We start from the raw sequence: 21,521 nt of genomic DNA, 5'->3' as shown, positions 1-21,521 counted from the left end.
ATGCAGATTCCTTCCTAATTTTCTTGCCCAATTAGATCATTAAAATGCCTCGAGCAGTTGTGGCCTGCTCTTATTTTGCAGCTTTTCTGAGGAAAAATCACCCTCTTTTCCTTACACAAACCTTGTCCCCACATTCCCTCCACCCTGGGGTTTCTGGATGAGATCTGGGAGATGCAGAGATTGGGAGCTGTTTGAAAATGATTCTAATCAGAGGTTGCAAAAGGAGGTGGTGGCTTCACTGCAGACTTTCCTGTGCCACATTTTTGTGGCTGCTTAACTCTTGACACCGTAATTCTGCAGAGACATTAAACTGCCCCTAGTAGGAACCAAAAGCCCCACAGGGGCCGAGGTGTTTTGGGAGGTTTGAAATTAGGGAAGGCACTAATTGTAAATATTTTTTGCCTGGTGTGTTCCTCCCTGCCACAGTCCTTGAGCTTGGGCTCAGCTCCAAGAACCAGGTGCCCGTGTCCTGCGCGTGGGGCCAGACAGAGCTGGCCCTGTTGCATAAATCAGAGTCCTGTGGCCAGAGGAGATTTCAGCAATCGAGGAGGAGGGCGGGGAGCAGAGGACACGCTCTGTAATTGAGGATCAAAGCTCCTGGTTTCTGCCTCTCCATCCACACAGGGAGCTGCTCCCCGAGCAGGGCAGCAGAGCTCTGCAGCATCCGCTTCCCGGCCGTGTTGGGGCACGTGGACAGGTGAGTTCTGCTTTGTACAAGCCCAGTTTTTCATAGGAAAAGTCTTTCCTCAAAGTCACCTGGTGCGGCATTTGATGGGAAGAGCCTCAGGTGTAACCTGATTTAATAAAAACAGCATGTCATGGGCAGAAATGGGGTATTAATAAGGATATTGCTGAAAGTAATTAGTAATATTTCTAACGACAGAAGCATTTGTTTAGCTCACCTGTCAGGAAGAAAAGAGGTGGGGAAGCTATGGAAGCAAAATGTGTCTAAAAACTTTGGGAAGTGGCTTTTTAGGATAAAATCTCACTCTGGAGCTATGGAGTTAAATGTATGTAATTTCTGAGGGATAAATTTCTTTCCACAGGTCTTGACACCACTGGGAGTTCTTTATTTCCCAATTAAAAAGTGGGGAAATCGGAGTTTTTGGTTTGTTTCCTCTTATTTACCAAAGGACAGGAAGTGCCAATAAGTGAAATCATCCTGTTTTCCCTTTTCCTCTGCAGTTCTGTGTCCTGCTGCTGACATAATGTAACACTCAGTAGCTATTAGCATTGATTTATTCTTTAAAATAAATCTGTTTATTACTGATAATTTTACATTTATACAGTATATATTATATACTATATAATATATAGTATATAGTATAGATGTATTATTATTATAATAGTTCATTCTGGCAACAGATCAGTTCAATCCCTGCTGCAGAAAAAGCTGGATAATCTGGATATGGTTTCCTTTTATTGGAATTCTGTATGTGTGGTGTTCTCCACGCTCTCAGTTTGCACCTGGGACTTCCAGCAGCGACTGGAGCACGAGACATAAAATCCAGTGTGCAGTGGTAGAAATCATCCTTGTAGCAAATTCTGTATCAAAATCCACAGGTGGGGAAGGAGAGAGGTTTTAAAGTGATTTTTAATTAAGCTGCTCCAACAGAGTCTTGGGTAACCCAGTGCAAGGTGAAATTCTGGCAGAGTTTGGCCCAGGGAATGGAATTGCCACAACTCTTGGATGAGAAAAGATCTCATGAAGCCTCCTTGGTGAGGCTGGCGCAATGTAAGGTTCCCACTTCCATGCCTGCCCATCCTTTATCCCACAGGACGCTTTGGGAAGCGGGGATGGATGTGAAGAGGAGCACCCCGAGCTACCTGTACTGGCTCTTCTGCCAGTTCGAGCTGATCACCTGCAGTTACCTGATGGAGCCCTGGGAGAAGCTGCTCTTCTACTCCTTCAACCTGGCCATGGCCGGGCTGCTGCTCTACACTGCCTATGTCTGCGTGGCTTTCCACCTCAGCTCGGCCTTCCAGCTCCTCTGGAGCTTCCTGGGAAACCCACGGGAAAATGCTCTGTCTGTGGTGAAGTAAAACCATCATCAACCTGCCTTTGGGGTGAAAGAAGTGTTTTCCTGAACGTCCCATTTTTGTCCAGGAGCAGGTACAAACTCTGCTTTCTTCTCTCTTTGTGTTCTGCTCCAACAGTGAATTATTTTGCCTAAACAGCTCCAATCAATCCCTGTTTTTACTGTTTGCTTCTTCAAGAGCTTTCAATTTTCATGACCCACTGGAATTACAGAGCTGGGATTGGGACAGGAACAACCTCCCTGAAGATTTTGTTATTCTAGGGAAAGCTGCTTGGACATGGAGAGTTTTCATCTGGAGAAATGATACGGTGTGGATTTGTTCCTGTCTGCCAGAAGAGATGTGCACACAAAAATCCTGGAGGAGTGGGAGCTGCTTCCCTGAGCTTGCTGTGTGTTTATGGAATGATTTCAGTATTTATTCAGTCTCCTTGATTGTTTTATACAATGAATTACTTGACTGGTTTGTTATAATGATGCAAATAATGCAGTTGATTCATTAAGAATGTGAGGATGTGCTGCTGTGAATCATGATGAAATTCTCAGATTCTTGGGCTTTATAAAAACAGAGCATTTTTGGTTTGCTTTTAGAAGACATGTATCCCATAGGGAACATGAAACCACAGATTCCCTTGTGGTAGGGTTTCAGCTGAAAATAAAACCCCTAAAAACTGTAAAAGTACAATGTCTCCTTTTTTTTCCTAACCCTTTATTCCCTACTTTCCACCTTTTACACTCTCCCTGTTGAGCAGTGTCTGAAACATGAACCCCTGGGACTGTAAATAACGTGCTGAGTTTGACTGGAATTTGTTCCAAATTCCGTGTCTTTTTAGCCTTAAAACCACAAGATTCCTGTGCTGCCAGCTTCCTACAGTGGGCAGGAGCTGCACTGGGATGAGCTTGGGAATGAGAATTGGGGTTTGGAATCCTCAGGAGATGAAGGGAGTAGAGCAGGGTGACACAAATCCACATTTCCACACCCACACTGAGTTTTGGGACTTTTTCCCAGCTCCTGGAATGCCCTCTCCTTCCAGAGAATGGGATGTTGTAGGTGGCAATCCAGCGACTTAGGGAGTGGGGCTTGGTCACAGGAGGCAACAAACAAGGTGAAGACATTCATGATGTCATTTGTCACCTCAACACAGCTGTTTTCCCAGTTTATAATTAGGGGGAAATCAGGTAGGAGATGGAAATAATTTCTCTGGGAAAATGAGGGCAGCTGTGCTCAAACTCACAAGCCTTTTAACAGTGCCCAAGTATCTCTAAGTTTGTAAAAAACATCAATTTAATACTTTCAAACTTTAATCCAGTTGGATGTTTTATTAATGTAATAGTTGAAGTAGCAATGAGTGTAGATTTGCTTTCATGCTTAGACTGTATATTATATTTACTGATATTTATCAATATAATTTGTATTTACTGATATTTAGGAACAGAAGGGGGAGCACCCAATATTTTAATTATGTCACTCATTAGACTATTTATGGAGACAGTGATTTTCTTCCAGCCTGTCAGTCTCTAATGCAGAGAAATACAGGCAGTACTTTGCATTACAGGTGCAAAATATCTCTTTCTCAATATGTAAATATCTATTTCTCAAGATGTGCCTGGGAGTGAGCCCAGGGCAGGAGCAGGTCACACTCAGTTCCAGCAGAGGACTCCACACGGACATCCCAAGCATTTATGGATATTCAGGAATCCCACATCAGGCTGGAGGAGCAGGAACTTTACCCTGGGCCTGTTTGTGTTCCTCGCTGCCTTTCCCACCTGGTATTTGTGGTTGCCTCCAGTGCCTGGTGCCTCTTTTGCAGCAGCTGGGGTGGGATTGTGCTGGTGGAGCTGCTCTGCTCCCATCCCCAGATCCCAGCTGGGCTGGGGGAATGGGAGAGAGCCAAGAAAGCACCAAAAACAAGGGGCCAGGTGGCAGCTGGATCTCCCCACAGTTCCTGGTTCATTTTCCTCCTCACACCCTTTTCCCTGCCTGTCCCAAGACTCCAGGATTTAAAGGATTACATCCAAATTCCAGCTGCCATTCGAGCTTCCAACACTGTCTGCCTGGGCAGGTTCCTGCTGGAAGCACCAGGACCCCAAGGAGCTCCGGATTTGTCAGGTCAGGCCTGTGCAGGCTCAGCTGGGAATGGGATCAGGATCAAGCACGGCTGGAGCTGGGCCAGGAGAGGGTTAGGCTGGGTATCAGGGAAAGGTTCTTCCCCCAGAGGGTGCTGGGCACTGCCCAGGCTCCCCAGGGAATGGTCCCGGCTCTGAGGCTGCCAGAGCTCCAGGAGCGTTGGGACAGCGCTGCCAGGGATGCCCAGGGTGGGATTGTTGGGGTGGAACAGACTGTTCCCACGTTTCTCCACACTTTTTTCCATCAGCAAAGTTTGTCCCAGCTCCACAGGCTGCACTGAGTGGCCACAACATTTAGTTTTTCTCACCTGATGCTAAATGTTCCAAGCCTAAATTAATGAATGCAAGGTTGAAGCGGGAAGCGTGTCAAGAGGAACAGGAAATGGGATATTCCCTGCACACACTTCTCTGAGGACACCAAGGTCAGCTGTGTCTGTCCAGGGGAAGTTTCTGTCCTGTGGCACTAAAAAAGGAATGCAAGGATGACACTCAGCACTGTTCAGATCCCTGACATTTGAAAAGGAAACATTTAAATTGCACAACGTAACTCACACTGGTTCAGCAAGAGCAGAAACTAAAGAACAAAATAAGAACCAGCTGCTAAAATCAAACTGCTCCTGCTGCTCCCCAGGAGCCCTGTGATGTTTCCAGCCAGAACACATCCTGGTGGATTCCCAGCATCCTCATTGGGAGGGATTATTATGGCAGGACTTTCACACCTTATCTCCCATTAAACTTCAATCTGTGTTTTATCAATGCCAAGAGTGGAATTTTACCCCCTCTGCTGCTGATCACTTTAGGGGTTTCTAGAAGTTTAACAGAAGTTCATACTCCTTGTTGTTACTGCCTTTGTTTTGCACTACAGCGTCTGCACTTTGCTTTATTTACGGCCACGTGTAATTGCAGTTCTTATCTTGGCTGTTCACTACCTGGCCTGAAAATCCTGCTTGTAAAATCAACCTGTCAGCACTTCCCGGCCTCTGCATCCCACAGGACATTCCCATCTTGCAGAGATTTGGTTAGAGCAGGGCTGAGTTTCCAGCAGATCTGTTTGCTGCTCCAGAGCTGGCCTTAAATCACCCCGTCCTGCTTGGCTGAAAGTTTCTGCTTCACTTTCCTGCTCAGCTGAAACTGCTTCACGCAACAGTTGAGTTCCAGTCTCCCTGTGACAGCAAATTCCTTCTTTGTCTCCTGCTGACATTTCCAGTATAGAGTGTAGATGTTACATAAAAAAGGATATATTTAGATTTTTTCCTAGGTATTTTTTACAGGGATAAAGAGAATTTGGAAGGTGAATGTTTCCTGAGGGGGCCAAGGCTCTGCCTCTTCTTTTCCACCTCTTCCTCCTGCCAGAGCTCCTCTCTCAGGGTATGTCAGTCTGGGGGTGCTGGAGCACTCAAGGAATGTTTGATTTCTGCCCCTGCTCCAATCCCTTTGGAATCACCACACAAAAACCCCCCCAGGAGAGGTGTGATCCACCTCAGGGAGCAGCTGGAGCATCCAGCTAAAGCAGAGCTGTGCTGGCTTCGGGTGTAAATAAAGTGCAGGCAATTGTTGCAAAATTATTTTAAAAAATTCTAAATCTACATTAAAAGAATTTAGTTTTGAGATGAAATAATCTGGGATCCTGGCAGAGTCTAGGGAATTTCCTGGAGCAAAGGAGGCTCAGGGGGGACCTTGTGGCTCTGCACAAGTCCCTGACAGGAGGGGGCAGCCGGGGGGGTCGGGCTCTGCTCGCAGGGAACAGGGACAGGAGGAGAGGGAACGGCCTCAGGCTGGGCCAGGGCAGGCTCAGGGTGGACATCAGCAGGAATTTCCCCATGGAAAGGGTTGGAAGAGGCTGCCCAGGGGGATTTGGAGTTCCCATCCCTGGAACTGTCCAAGGAAGGGCTCTGGGCTGGGGACAAGATGGGGATCAGGCACCGCTTGGATTGGATGATCCTGGAGGGCTTTTCCAACCTCAGGGATTCTGGAATTACACATCGTGGAGGTTTCTTACTGCATCCCACCTGTCAGGGACACCTCTGGAAGCTTTATGTCCATACTATGGGAAGTGCTTTGGAAAAGTCAAATCCAGCTTGGAAAAACCCTAGAGCAGCTGTGAATCCCCACATTTCACAAAGCATTTCAAATCAGGCTGACCTTGTTAGAGTGGGAAAGGCATGATTCCAGCCTCCTAAAACTCTGGATTATTGTCACTGAGATCATTCACCTTCTAAGGAAAAGTCTAAGCCAAGCCCAGGACTCCAAAGGACTCCAAGGGTTTTCTCTTCCCCTGCATTCCTGCTGGATTAACTCTGCCAAGCTCTCATCCCTTTGCAGGAATTCATTGCAGCAGTTATGGGCTCAGAATTGCAGCCTTTCCATCTCAGCCCTGCCCTACAAAAAGGCAGGAATTGAGGAAGAGCTCCAAGGGTTAATCACCATCCCCAGAGCACAAAGTCTCAGCAGGGTGCGCACACCCCACCAAATATTTCACAGCTTCAGGAGTTTCTCACTGAGACCAGGTGAGTTTAAAATTGGCTTTCAGTCCTTGTTGGGGATTTGTATCATCCACAATGGTTTCATTTTAGAAAGCTGAATATTCAAGTTGCACAAAATCCCTTCAGTTTCTTGCTTTACCATCAGGCTTCAGTTTTGTCATGGAACTGAAACCCTGGCAAGTTCTAAACTTCGTTTCCTCTTTCTGACTTGTCTTAACCACCTTCCCATCCTGTATTTAGGAGGAAATGCAGATTCTGACAGCAACAAGATTCTTTGTTCCATGATTATGTCCTGGAATGAGCTACAGGAAACATTCCCAAATCCTTCTGAAACCTCACTCCTTTTACCTGCTCTGGGAGGTGCAGCTGAAATAAATGGCCCTGAGTGGAGATCAATCTCCTGCAGAAGGAGCAGCTTGTTGGCATTAAATCCTTCAACACCAAGTTCAAAGCAGTTCTTGCCTTGTTTTTCTTTAGCTTGGTGTTATTTTGAATTTAAATATTAAGAACTGCATGGGCATAAAGAGTTTTTCCTGAGTTTTTAGCCACCTTTCCCTTGGAGCAGCTCTTGGGGCCATGCAGGAACAGTGACATCAGGTGGACTCTCACATTCAGCACAGGCACATCCTGATTTTTCTAGGGATGCTCCTGCAGGAGAATGGGGAAGAGATGGAATTGTATCCATCTCTATCAATCCCTGATGGGAGACAGGATGGAAATGGAGTCAGGCTCTTCCCAGTGGCATCCAGTGAAATGATGCCAAATCCCAAAAACCCAACGGAAGGAACCTGTACCCTTGTCTAACTTTTTAATGGAAAACTTCCTGACACAACATTCCTCTGGAATTCCCCATATTTAAGCTACTTCCAAGAGTGAGAGACTGAACTAACACTGATTTTGTTGGAAGTCCCCACTGGAGCAGTGCCTCAATTCCTTAGCTTGGAAGCTCCCAAAATTGGCCCAGGAGCTGGCCTGGAGTGCAGCCAAGGCCAGGCACCTGGCCTGAGGTTAGAAGTGTTTTCCTATAAATATTTCAACTCAGCAGTTCCCACCTGACCTGCACTTGGGACCCCTGTAGTTACATCAGGCCATCCACTCACAGATTCTTAAAGCAGTGAAAGGTGAAGTCATCACCTTAAGCTTTTCACCATCAACATACACGACTTTTGTCTAGAAAAGAAATGAAAAACTGAGTGTTTGCACCCCCCAATCCTCCTCCTTTTCTGGGTATTTTTCCCCTCAGGTATCCAGTGTATCCAGCTTTTGTGCTGCATGGTCTGACCTACACAGCACATTTTCTTTCACCATTTTCCCCTGAGCAAAACTCAATTCCAAAGTTCTGCACAGCTTTTCCCGTGACTTTTCCAAATCAAAATTCATCAGGATCTGGGTGGAAATGCATCATTAAGCAGCTCTGACTTAAAATCCTGAACAATTTCTGTTGTATAAAAGGATCTTTTTTTGGGTCAAGTCAGAGATTTTCAGGAAGAGCTGCAGGGCATGTAGCAGCTGTTATCCATGAGAATTAATGCCTTTTGTTAAATCCCTTATCCAGTGCCAGTGAGAATATTGGCAAATAATAAATTTGCTGGATACTCCCTAAACCTCTTTGAGCTCCCAAAGGGACACTGGGAACTTGAGCAGCTACAAAGAGACCCAGCTTTGGTTCTGGAGAGCTGCTCCAGCCAAACAAATCCCACAAAACCAAGCAACCCTTGGATTCATGGCTTGTTTGCCCAGCAGCACAAGATCTTCCCAGACAAAACTGCTGCTGAAAGATCCATGAAAGCTTTTCCAGGCTGGCAGCAGAGCATGGAAAGGGGGAAAGGAAGAGGGAGCTCTCCACAGACAAAGAGGATGAGACAACACAGCAAATATCCAACATTCCTGGGAGACTCCATGAAGGAAAACAGGGAGGAAAAGGATTGATCAAAACAGCACAGTTTAAACCCAGCCTTTATTACTGCCCCTTCACCTACCACCAACAGGGAGTTTATTATTCTGTCCTCTTTGGGCTTGCAGACTGAAATTTGATTTTAAAGTCAACTAAAAAATGATGGATCAAAATATCTGAACAGGTTTTTCATCGTTTATAGCTGATTTATTAATTAATTGCTGTGCATGGTGCTTTTAATCCACTGATACAGGCATGGGATATAGTACAATATTGATCACACTCCACAGCATTTTCCAATCTTTCTGATCAAGAGCTTTCCAGGGAAGTTTTTTTGTGTATAAGGGAACAGAAGTTACAGTGTTGAGCTTCCCCAAAATATGAATGTATGGAATAATCCACCAATATCATAAAAGGCTTCAAACCATTGTGCCAAAAAAATGGGGAAAACCTTCCCCATGTAAGAGATTAAAGCTGTAACAGTAGGTAGGGACTCTACCTAAAATCCAGCAAACTGGAATAAAATCTTTCCCTCTGGACATCCTTCCTTATTTTCTCCAGTGCAGAAATTGCATGGAAAGATCCCTCAGGGATGGGAGGAACTTGTGGAATTCCTATTGCAATGCTTCCACCAGAAACTGAACTTTAATTGCTGATTCTCTGCGCTATCATCCATAAAATATGAATTCCAGGCCATTATTTTGGGGTGCAGTGGGACTTAAGTCACTTTTCCTGGCCTTGTGGTGGTTAATGATGGTTTGGGGAGTTTGTCCTCCCCAAGGGAATATTTATTGCATTGAAGGCACTGTCCTTACTCTGTCAGCATTTCTGCTCCCTCCCCTCCAGTGGCGTCCTGGGAAATGTGGAGATCCTCCAGCATTTCAGCCAGGCTGATCCGTGGAGCTCCATCATCATCTGTGTCACTCTCCACTGGAATATCTGCATCTAAAAACACACAGAAAAACCAGCTGAGCACAGAAAACAAACCCCAAAGCACCTGAGGAACCCCAAGGGAAAATGGGGAAAAAATTCAAACCAACGATGCCAAAACATCCAACAAACCACAAAACCAACAAGCAAAAAATTCCTCCTAAAAACCCAACAGTCCCCTCATGGAAAAAAGTGAATTCTGTATCAAATCCTTCATCCAGCAGAGATTTGGGTGAAGGAGGAAAGTTCTTTTTCTCTCTCCTGTTAAAGGCAAGGAAACAAAACCCCTCAGGTGAAACACACCTGTGAAATACTTCACAGCTTTTCTCCAGGCATGGGTAGTTTGGAGAATGCAAATACAGAATTTCAGTGAAAATATCTTCCCTCACACATGATTTAAACATGATTTAATTACACCCAACAAAGGAGTTAAAAAGGCCTTACTTCTGTAAATGTTGACATTCTTCCTGATGGTCTCATCCTCTTCCAGATCTTCCAGGAAGTCCTGGTATTGTCTGTGAAAGATGTGGGATGTATTTACTCACTTTTCCTTTGGATTCATGGAAATTTATGGAACAAAGTAAAATCACAGAAACAAAGCCCATCAGACCTGAGAGCACTCCCCCACTTCCAACTCATTCTTGCTGCTGTTCTGTCCACACCTATGAATTCCCAACTCGTTTAATTTCCCTGTGCTCATTTCTCTCTAATTTTCTCCTTTTTTCCACTCAGTTGGAGGTTATTTAGAAGCTGCTGCTGCTGGAGCAGCTTTGTCATTGAACAAACCCCTGCAAAGGGCAGCAGATACTGAACCTTTCATCATCTGTGTCCGTGGCTTCCCTGTCCCTTTCCAGCTCCTTCAGCTTCCAGTTCCTGCGGCGCTGCCGCTTGCTGCGGTCGTAGCTCTTCTTGATCAGCACCTGCAGGAAAAAGCAGCCCCTTTTTCCACCTCCCAGAATCCCAAATCAGCACCCAAATCCACACTTGGGCATCTCAAATCAGCTGGACTGGCACTCAGCAGTGTTACATTGAATTTGTAGGGAATTTGTCAGTTAAAATGTTTCCAAACACTTGGAAAATGTTCCTGAAGAGACAAGCACACGCCGGGGTTATAAAACAGTTTTTAACCACACAGTGATTGGTAATTGGAACAAAACCAACAATAAATGTGTTATTTCACCATGGTAATTGGAAAACAACCCCAACAATAAATGTATTATGTAATCATCACTCAAATATTTAAGAAAATAATCCTTAAAAATCAGATGATCCTCAAATGTCACTGTTGATATCCTCTCTTCCTTCAGACACTGCTCATTATAAAATCATATTCCCTCCTAGCCCTGGGTAATGGAGAGAACTCTGTACAGAGAAAGGGATTTTCTTACCACATCAGGAATATGTTGGGGATTCATCTTGTTGGCAAATTCATCATTTAAGTTGCAGTTGGCCAAGTCAAACCTAAAATAAAAACAGGGGTTTTATTCTGCTTTATGAATAAAATTTCCTCAGTGTATCATGTTTGTATTAAAGGGCAGCACAGAGCAAGGTGCAGCTCCTAAGGAAGATAAATATTTCCAGATGAAGGCAAACAAATAAAAATCCACATGAATGTGCAGCTTTCATAAGTCTGAGCAGCTGTTGTTCCCAAATCCTATTCTGTTGGCACTTCCCACCCTCTGGAATCCAAATTGCAACATCCACTGAGGTTCTGCTGGGCTCACAGCATTCACGTTTAAGCCTTTTTAGGCATCACCTAATTTACCTAATCTTACAAAAACTTCACATTTGTTTTCACTGTGTATGATATTCATTAGCAAACAAATAATTAATTGGTATTTTAAAAATCCTTCCCATCTATTTGTCCCTAAATTGTGATTCCAAGCTGCACCCTGAAGGCAATGCCTTGGCTCTCTTATTTCTCACAATTTTCACATGAAAACTCCTGCTAGAAAAGAGATTTCCTGGATTAGGCCCAGGATGATTCCACCCCTTTTGCTGCTTTCATTTTGAAATCACAACAGTTCAACACTTTCTTGATAACACATGAATTCAGTCATTAAATAATCATTTAACAGAGTTTCAGAAAAGAAGAACAGACCCCAAGACCAGGTCCCCAGGATTCAGGATGTGCCCCAGGTGAGTACAGCAGAAGTATTGGTGATCCGTGTCCAGCTCCGAGGTTTTCCTGACCCAGGCTTCAGCCAGAGTGTGCTTTGGGAATGGAAAAGAAAACATTCCTTAACCAAACCCAGCTTAACCCCAACACCTGCACTGATTTAAACTCCACTTGTCATTACACTTCTGTTGCTGCATCAAATATCCAATGTATTCCTTGCTACTCCTCATTTCTCATCTTTACAGAAGGAAGGAAAGGAAAATGCCAACTCCCAGGAATTTCCAAAGGCTGTTTCTGTGACTAGATGCCTGTTGTAGCTTTTAACTGAGAAGATTCATTAATTCTGATTAAAAAGCAATGCTTCTGTACTTCAACAAAACCAATTCAGCAATTAGAGCTGCAAAGTTAACATCAAATATTCCAATAACCAGTAACAAGCAGAGTTTAAACTCTTCAAGAAGAATTTCTGGAAGTGGAATTCACATCCTGCCTGTGCCATTTCCAAACCAAATGGTCCACAGGGTCCCAAGAAAAGCTTTTTCCAGTGGCAAGATCCAGAACAGCCCAGTCTGACTGTGCCAGGCAGATCCAGATCATGAATTCGGCTGAGCAGAAGGCCCAAAATATGAATTAAACAGAGAAATTCTCACCTTGTTTGATCGAGCCCCTGCCCCAGCACCTTTTTTCTTCTCGTGGACCCTGTTGATATCCATGATGATGAATTCCTCCAGCTGCTTGGGGTGGAACAGGCTGTTGAAGGGGTGACGCCAGTAGGTGCTTCCATCAATTTCAGCAACTGGAAAGTGATCAGGGAGAGAATTTCTTAGGAAAAAAACCCCATTAACCAAAATAAAGGCAACTGCCAGACACATTTGGTTCATCACTGTATCACAGTTTTTTAGGACATGACCCATAAGAGCAGCAGATTTGTGACAGCCTTTACTCAAAGGAATTATTCCCTGGGTCCATCCTTTTAGAGGGATTCTGCTGGCCGAGCTCACCAGCGCACACACACCAGCACAGAACTTCTGGAAGTGGATAAAAACTTAATCCAGAAGCCATCTAATTTTAGAGGAATAAACCTGACACATGTAAATGCTTAGCAGAGACAGGAAACATCCAAGGACTCAGCACTGAGCCTGCCTGCTTTGCCCGGGATCCTATGGAAATCAAGCTTGGAGAATTATGTCTTAGTTCACCATTAAACTGTACAGTACATTAAACAACATTAAGGTCGAAAAATCCAAGATTTTGTGGAAACAAACAAACAATAATTGTGCCAGCAGAACGATCAGGTGCTGAGAAAAAGCCCAGACTTACTCTGCAGAGTTCTGGGGTCGATGAGGTGGATGGTGCTGGTCACTCTGATGCACACACAGATCTGGCTCATGTTCCCCAGACTCTGTGCCAGCTTTGGGGACAGACACACAACGTTGTCCTGCAAACCAACACAAAATAATTTACATTCCTATTTCAAGAATTTTTAACCAAGTCTTTAGAAAAGACTGAAATAAAATTTTAAACTTTGTATTTTTATTTTTGTAGCCCCAGTAACCCCTGCATTTCCCTCCCCACCCCCCAAACCCCACAATCTGGCCTCCTTCTCCACATCCCAACTCTTCCCACTTCCCACAACACCCTGAAGATGAAGCACAGGGAAGCTACCTTGCATATGGGAACAATTTCCACAGAGAAAGTGCTTTTGTAGTTGTAGACATTACTGTGAATATCATGGGAGATCAAACGTTGGGATGATTTGGATCTGTAAAACAAGAAAATAAGAGTTCTCAGGAAACAAGAGGGACATCAGTTGAAACAGGAGATCCTTGGAACAAAGTGTGTCTGTTACAAATGCAAATATTAAGGAAATTGTGGTAATAGAGGTAAATTTTACCATGGCTACAAGGAAAACATGGGATTTTTGTAGAAGGGATTTTGTCTGTTTTGACTAAAACACAGGTTCCTTACATTTTCACTTACAAAATTAGTTAAAAATGAAGGATAAAAGACATTTCCCCAAATCTTCTGAGTACTCAAGGCAATAAACAGGAGTGCTGTACCTGGATGGAACTGTACACTGAAGGAAGTCCACCATCTTCTGGGCATGCTGCTTGGAAGAGTAATAAAAATCCAGGCCGTCTGAAAAGAAAGGAAACAAATCCATTTCCAGCACTGTGGGTTTTTATCAAACATAATTCACAAGCTTTTCTCTACACAGCTAAATAAATCCAGGTTATTCTGCCTCCAGACCAACAAAGGCACCCACTCACCATGGATTTCTTTGATCCTTAGTGTGTTTTGATGGAGCCTGTGCTTTAAAATCAGCTGCTCCAAATAGTAAAAAGTCTTCTTGTGCACAGTCTAAAGCCAAACAAACACAAAAGCATCAAGGTTATTTAAGAACCATCAAGTGCAAAGCAGGATCTCTGAAGAATAACCATTTAGATGAAGAGATCATCTGGAGAAGGAGCACCCAAGTAAACAAAAAGATTTCAGAGTGCTCTACTTATACCAACTTATTTAAAGCTCCCATTTCTCATTTTTGTGTAACTGGTTGCTAGAGAGATCTATTTCCTTTAAAGAAGATTTAAATATTTGTCTCACTGTTTCCAAACTACCTTAAAATACAGGAGGGTATTTAGTTATCCACACAAGATCCTCCTGCCAGAACCATTTTAAAGAATGTTAATACTGGACAGCAGAAAGTTTTTCTAAACTGAGTAAGAAAAAAATCCCAACACTCTTGAACACAAACATATCCCTGTGGCAAAGTGTGAGTACGTTTTTGTCTGAGAAATCCAGAAAAACCACCCAATTCTTTGCCTGCTTGTTCAAATAAAAATTCAGTTTGCCTCTACCTTTTGCCTGACTTGCACCACAGCTTTCCAGAAATCCTTGGCTTCAATCCTGTGACAGTCTTCACACATCTGAGACTGAACAACGTATTCCACCACAAACACCTGCTGCAGAACTGCCCCATTTATCACCTGCAAAACAAAGTGATGAAGGTTTCAGCTAGATTTGGGTCACAAATAACAGCAGGCTCTTCCCAGCTTTACTGGAACAGACAATAATTTTCTTCATTCTGATGAACGGCACTTTCATGACACAACTGAGGCAGGATGAAATCTAATAATAATAATAATAATTTTAAAATCCTGTTGTTGTTTGCCATGAAAGATTTTTAAAAGCCACAGGGAGAATGTTGGGCTCCAGTTACCTCTTTCTGAACAGTCAATTTGAGCTTGAGCCTCTTGGAATGTGGTTCTGTCCAAATGAATCCTGCATCAATCAGCCGGACCTGCCCGTGGGAAAAGACAAGAGCTCAGCAAACCCAGCTCTAACTCCACAAACAGAAACTTATGATTCAGTCCACAAACTTATGGTTCAGTAAACAAGTGAAGAAGTGAATAATCCTAATTAAAAATATATGTAATAATATCCCAAATCCAATTAAAAATGCTTAGTTAGAACATGGAGGTTAATTGGTGCAAAATGAAGGTGATCAATCTCAGGTCTTTTCCTCTAATAACATTCTGAACCTAAGCAATGCTTTATTCAACTTAAACATGTGAATTTGATTTAGTCTGTATATAGACCTCTGCAACCCTTTTCCATATCATCATAAATCAGTGAGAACAAATACTGCATAAATAATTCCTAAAACGTGCAAAAAGAAAATTCTAAAATTAAAGCACATTAAAAACACATCAGCTTCCCTCAGTTCATTCTGCTCAGCTCCCATCTCTACAGTAACAAATGTGAGCATGCTGTGAAATCCTGACAGGATAAGCTTCTCACCTTGCTCAGGGAAGCTTTGATTTTCTTCAGACACAAAGCCAGGAGCTCTCTCGATTCCAAAGCACACTGGATCCAGGTTCCTGGAGGCTGGAGATACCTGGGATACAGGGAGCATTTTACAGCACGTGGAAGACGTGTCAGCATCTTAAATTACTCGGAAGATGAGCAGCTATTTCCCAAGATTTCAGTTTAATAACAGCAATGCAGCTACAACTTTTAGAATTATAGAAAATCATGGAAATGTGTCTAAGATGACTGAGTTCATTCCCTCAGCACTGCCAAGGCCACCACTAAACCACATCCCCAAATGCCGTATCCCCAGGACTTTTAAATCCCTCCAGGGATGGGGACTTCACCAGTGCCCTGAGCAGCTGTGCCAGGGCTGGACAACCCTTTCCATGAAGAAGTTTTCCCAATATCCAAACTAACCCTTCCCCGGCTGCCCCCTCCTGTCAGGGACTTGTGCAGAGCCACAAGGCTCCCCCCGAGCCTCCTTTTCTCCAGGCTGAGCCCCTTTCCCAGCTCTTCACCAGACTTGTGCGCTTTTGCCCCCCTAAACCCTGAGCCTGCTGCATTCCAAGAGCATTTTGCTGCCATCCCAAGCAATTTCGCGGCCCCTCACCTCTCGCACTGCTTGCAGAAGTGCACCGTGCCCTGCTTGGGGATGCCCTCAGTGATGTCCACCTGGGCCCGCAGGCAGCCCACGCACATGTTGGCCGGGTTGGGCGGGATGGGGACGCCGCACTGGCAGCACAAGCTGGGGCACAGGGACAGAGGGAAGCACAGTGAGTCACGGTCACGGCCACAGCCACCCCCAGCCCCGCCGCCCTCGGGGACCCCCGTCCCGCCGCCACCGCTCACATGTGTCCCTGCGCCGGGGCCGCCGGGGCCGGCAGGTACTCCATGGCTACGGAACACGCCGCGCTTTCCGGCCGCCAGAGGAAGGGGAGGAGACGGCGGGGCCGAGCCCCGTCCGGCCCGTGGGAGGGCGGAGCGAGGGGGACGCGGAGAGGCAGGCGCGGAGCGGGAAGGGCTTGTGGGGGGATTGTGAGCGAGCCCCGAAAGCGTCGTGAGGGGCCGTGGAGAGGCGGGGGAAGCGGTGAGGGAGCCCTGAGGGGATCGTGGGGGAACTGTGAGGGAACGTGGAAAGGGCTGTTAGGGGGCCATGGAGAGGCGGGCGGGAGCTGTGAGGGAGCCATGGGGGAACCGTGAGGGGGCCGTGGTGGAGCCGCCATGGAAAAGCGGGCGGGAACCGTGAGGGAGCCATGAGGGAGCCCTGAGGGAGCCCGGAAAGGGCCGTGAGGGAGCCGTGGAGAGGCGGGCGAAAATCGTGAGGGACCTACGCTGTTACAATTCATTAATTAAGAATTAAATGATACTTTGATTTGCAAGGAGGAGCTGGTACAACCCGTTCGGTTTATATTCCATTTGTGATGTATCACAACCGCCCTTTGGAAGAGAGGAACCGCCGTGGCAGGGGTCAGAATTAAATGACCTTTAACGTCGTTTCCAACCCAAACCATTGTGTGATTCGGTGATTCTGTGATAGCAAGGTTTGTTTGTGGATCAGCATTTGCTTCCTGCAGGTTATGCTGGAGAAAAATAAAGCTGAATTGCATCAACACGCTGTGTGGCCCTTTTTAATGTGGTAACATCCCGATGGAAAGGAAAAGTTCTTTCACTCAGGGACTTAAAATCACAGCCTGTCAAGCTGTCTGCCGTGTTTTTAATTCTTTGGCACATTTTTCTTTGGTGGGCTGCTTGTGTTCACACACTGTTCCTCACTTCTGCTCCTTTGAAATTAAGTTTCTTTGCAGACCTCTCTGGAGACTCACTGTGGACCACATTATTAAAAACAATGAAAGGAAAAAGCAAAATTTAAAAAATTGAGTTTCCCTGCACTGTAGTTTTGTTTCAGAACCTCTGCTACACAGTGGATGTTATATATTTTTTACTTCAAGCCCTGATGAATCACTCTATCTTTGATTTCTTTGATTTAGGAAATAAAACACTTCCAGGCTGGCATTTGGAGAGTCTAGCGTTGGGAGAGGGGTAGGACAAAGCCTGTCCTTTATGGAAGCCACATCTTTGAAGTCACTGGGAGGAGAATTCCTGATAATGCTTGAAAAGTTTCCATTGCAGATTTATTTTCAACTGCAGGTGTTTCCACCTAATTTTGGTGCAAATATATCAAACCCCACCTCAGCTCAAGGCACAGCCTCAGTTAATATCAGAACTGGGTTCTTTGTAGTCACCAAGGTACTCTGTATTTCCTCTGCAGGCTCTGGTTGTCCTCTGGCTTCGTGGAAAATTTGTGTGTTTTAAATTGTGCAAAGATATAAAGAAATTTATATCTTTGCACAAAATAAACAAGGTAAAAAGCAAAGCAGCCTGAATCTCACCCCTAGTGAGACAATATCAGTTTGCACTGATTTCTTATGTGTTTTTCAGTGAATATTATATGGATTTTATATAGGACTTTTCTGCCTCTACTGCCATATTCTTTCACAGCATTTAAAGGATCTGAGTGATAGGAAAGGACAGCAAGCACACCATTTAAATATAGGTTAAATTAAAAAAAGTTAACACTATTTAAAACCAGGTTTCAATATTGATTTGCTCTCAGGCTTGTTTGCAGGTGGCTGGGCCTTCAAGAAAGTACCTGTCGGTGTTTTTGGGAAAGCTCAAGTGCCAAGGCTAGAAACACCAGGAGAGTGTTTACCAGTGGTGACAGCTCCCAGTAGTTTCATTTCCAGTAGGAATGTCCATTAGAACAGTAAAATGGGAAAGATTCCTGTGATTAATTTAACAGACACCTGAGGTCACTATTCCCTCACATAAACTGGATCCAGGAAAGGAGGTGCTGCAGCTGCTCGAGGAGCTCCTGGGACTTTTCCTCCAGTTGGAGCTGCTGTGACCTTCCCAAAGAGGGTTTGTTCTGGGCTGCTGTTTTCATTACCTGTGCTCATTTCAGTATAAAACTCCCAGGAATTTAAGAACAGGACCAAACACAGTGTTCTACCGGTTTTTTTTACTATTCCCTCTCAAATAAATTTGGGATTCAGAGCAGTGTGCACAGCAGCTCCAAGGCACAAACAGTAAAAATCCCCTTGTTTAACTGTAGGATTTTAGCAACAGCATCTGGATGGAAGCAGGGGAAGGGCTGTGCAATAACAATAAAACACCTTTATGATCTTTACTGGTGCCCAGTTTATAGGAGGATCCTGGTGACACCCAGTCTGTATTTTTAGCCGCTGAGGTCCTCAGCGTTCACACATTCCTGACAATTTTGCTCCTCTTCCTATTGCACCAAGTCATGGTTTGGAGGAACGGAGCAGTTTCCATTCAGACAACAGAAGAGTCACCGGGATTCAGAGAGGGGAATTAAAAGCAGGGCTTTTAAAGGGAGCTGTTGTAGGCTCCAAGGTGGAGGCAGCAGCTCCCAGTGCCACCAGAGACATTCTTGGGCAGAACAGATTGTGCCTGGCCTGTGTGTGGGGTGGCAACTGCCAGGTTTATTCCAGGATCTAGCTCCCAGTTTGGTTGTAACCAGACATCCCCAAGAGGTCTATTCCTTTGAGAAAGCAGGACTCTCCTTTCTTTTCATGCATGGCAGCTGGGAAGTTGCAAACTGATAATTTCAGCAAGGCAGCACACACAGAGCTGTGCCTCGGCTGCTGCTTCAGCTTGTCCTCTGTGTCTGAATGGGAGGAACACATGCCCTGATTCCACTGGGACATGGTACTTCCAGGGGCTGCTCGCCATGAGTTCACCTGCACTAAATTTACTGGGATAATGTTCCAATTATTTTCCAGTTCTTGCCTATTTCTTCAGTTCTAGTGAGGAATCCAATTAGCAATCCAATTTGTAGTGTGAGCCACGAGCATTATCACTGCTGAGCTTCAGAGGCAGGAACAAGGGAAGCTGGAACAACTCCTTTAAAATAGCTTTGTGACGGGGATCAGGATATTGTGACATTCCACTTTCAGCTGATGGAGATGAAACTGTGTTGCATCAGCAGCTTTAATGAGCGTTGTCACAGCACAAATACCTGTGGGTTGGCTTCCTTTTCATGTGTGCGTGAAACTTGCACGTAAAACATGTTGGATGCAGTGCAGGGATACCTCTGGAAGTGCTGCCCTGTGGCAGCAGAGGGGGATAATTCCCAGCCCTGCTGAAGCAGCTGGGAATAGCTGGATGCTCAGTGTGCCAGGGGCAGAGCTGCTGGGTTTGTGCACTCAGGGGAACAGTGGATGCACGCGGCAGTTTGGCACTGAAGGGCATCTTCTGCTTCCTAAATCCCTGGAACCTTTTAAAAACCACTGCTGTCACGGGCTTACAAACCGCGGAATTGTTCTTAGTAGCCTTTATAAACCAAAATAACCCAAACCATATTGAGCTGCTCAAACAAGGAGACATCCCAGATTAACGACATTAGATTTAGATTAGATGTGAGGGAGAAATTGTTCCCTGTGAGGCCCTGGCACAGGGTGCCCAGAGAAGTTGTGGCTGCCCCTGGATCCCTGGAAGTGTCCAAGGCCAGGTTGGATGGGGCTTGGAGCAGCCTGGGATAGTGGGAGGTGTCCCTGCCCATGGCAGGGGTAGGATGGGATGGGACTTAATTTCCCTTCCAACTCAAACCATTCTGGGATTCTATGAAATTGGACCTTGTGGGTATTGCAAGGGAAAATCCTCCTGTGATAACTCAAACATCACAGCCTAATCTTCCTTGATAACCACGGACAGCCATGGCAAAGGTTTCACTTTAAGGAAAAGCATGGACAGGAGCCAGGAGGTTTTGTTTTAGTCCTGGTGTGTTTGTTACCAGGCTGCACTAGGCCTGAACCTCAGACTAAGAAATAATTGTTTTAAAAAGGTAAATATTTGCTCATCAGAACACGAGAAGGATCTGAGGATGATTGTACAGGAGCTGTTTGCTTTCCTCTTGCCTTTGGTAATCTTCCGTGTCCCAGATAAAACATCTCGTCCCATTAAAGGAATCCTGGTGAGAGGGTGGGGTGAGCTGGGAGCTGCTGGGAGAGGGTCCACACCAGCGTTGAGTGTGGACATCAGGAGAGGTTCAGGTGGATATTGGGAAGAATTCCTTCACTGAAGGAGTGGTTGAGCTTTGGAATGGACTGCCCAGGGTAGTGGTGGGGTCACATCCCTGGAGTGTTCAAACAACACTGGATGTGACACTTCGGGATATGGTTTAGTGGGTTGAACGTTGGACTTGATGATCTTGGAGATCTTTTCCAACCTCAGTGATTCTGTAATTCTGAGATCAGGAAAATGAGTGTATTTTTCACAGAATTTACATTTTCACTTTGAGTTCTCTGATGAGAGAGTGTGAGAAGAGCAAAATGCAGGTAAAAATATTGCACATTATGCCTGTTCAAAAGCTGTACATAGAAATTATGGGTAGAGTTGACATTTCCTAGACTTCACTTTCCTGACTTCCCTTGCCTCACTCTGGCTGGCTGGAGACAAAACCAGGGAAAATGGCAAAAATGCAGTTCAGCGAATGAAGATTGCTTAAACAGTCAGGGAAGGAAAACATGGAAAAAGGAGGAGTGGGAGGAGGATGAGGAGGACAGGGACACTCTGTCCACCCAGGGAGTCACCAGACCACTGGGACATTGCAGCATTAAGCATCTTCCCAGTGGTAACCTAGGATGTGCTGAAATAAATGGAATTTACTAAATGAAATGACAATTAACTCCTTCTTCTTAATTATTCACTGTTTTATTTTGCTTGCTCCAGTCCTCTCTGATGGCACTTGCATTTTACAATTATTCAGCGAGATAAGTTCCCAGGAGGAGATGTCACAATTGTCGTGGGATGGATCTCTCTTCCCACTGTTCCCACCTTGTTGGCACAGGCACACGGAGTGCTGACACATCCCTGGGAAAAGGTGCCTGTGCAGGTCTTGCTCAGCCAGAGCATTGCAAAACCAGGACTCACTGTATGGCCAAGGGAGTGGAAGCTTCCCAAGCTGATCCCAGTGCTGCAGCTCATTATTTATTTAGGAGTATCTGCGTTTGTAGGAAAGATGATCCCAGTGTTGCTCCTTTGGCAATGGAAGATTTCTTGGGGAAAAGAGGCCATGGAGCCAGGGCTGCTGCAAGGGG

The 21,521-nt window shown here is 45.1% G+C and overlaps 2 protein-coding genes and 1 long non-coding RNA gene across 3 annotated transcripts; 2 read left to right on the top strand and 1 right to left on the bottom strand.

Annotated features, from left to right (window-relative positions):
* The first annotated feature begins 437 nt into the window (after nt 1–437).
* Nucleotides 438–2,715, top strand: LOC121670949 (serine palmitoyltransferase small subunit B-like). Its single transcript, XM_042041949.1, has 2 exons — nt 438–697; nt 1,779–2,715. The coding sequence occupies exon 2, from the start codon at nt 1,798–1,800 to the stop codon at nt 2,041–2,043; it is 246 nt and encodes an 81-aa protein (XP_041897883.1). The 5' UTR covers nt 438–697; nt 1,779–1,797; the 3' UTR covers nt 2,044–2,715.
* Nucleotides 2,716–8,585: 5,870 nt separating this feature from the next.
* NMD3 (NMD3 ribosome export adaptor) lies at nt 8,586–16,358 on the bottom strand. The gene is made up of 15 exons (XM_042041924.1): nt 16,252–16,358; nt 16,013–16,147; nt 15,391–15,487; nt 14,810–14,890; nt 14,448–14,576; nt 13,860–13,950; nt 13,650–13,728; nt 13,255–13,351; nt 12,910–13,027; nt 12,240–12,385; nt 11,572–11,684; nt 10,859–10,931; nt 10,284–10,390; nt 9,915–9,985; nt 8,586–9,485 (listed from the first exon to the last, which is right to left on the bottom strand). The coding sequence occupies exons 1-15, from the start codon at nt 16,293–16,295 to the stop codon at nt 9,352–9,354; spliced, it is 1,515 nt and encodes a 504-aa protein (XP_041897858.1). The 5' UTR covers nt 16,296–16,358; the 3' UTR covers nt 8,586–9,351.
* An 18-nt stretch (nt 16,359–16,376) lies between these two features.
* Nucleotides 16,377–17,012, top strand: LOC121670951. The gene is made up of 2 exons (XR_006018344.1): nt 16,377–16,489; nt 16,783–17,012. It is a non-coding gene; the product is annotated as an uncharacterized LOC121670951 (long non-coding RNA).
* Nucleotides 17,013–21,521: the final 4,509 nt, after the last annotated feature.

The sequence above is a fragment of the Corvus kubaryi genome, unplaced genomic scaffold (genome assembly GCF_017639235.1).
Source record: "Corvus kubaryi isolate FWS band 111438036 unplaced genomic scaffold, C.kubaryi_AGA036_p1.0 37397, whole genome shotgun sequence".
Lineage (NCBI taxonomy): Eukaryota > Metazoa > Chordata > Aves > Passeriformes > Corvidae > Corvus > Corvus kubaryi.
Note: the sequence above shows the minus strand (reverse complement) of the source record. Positions and strands in the feature narration are given on the sequence as shown.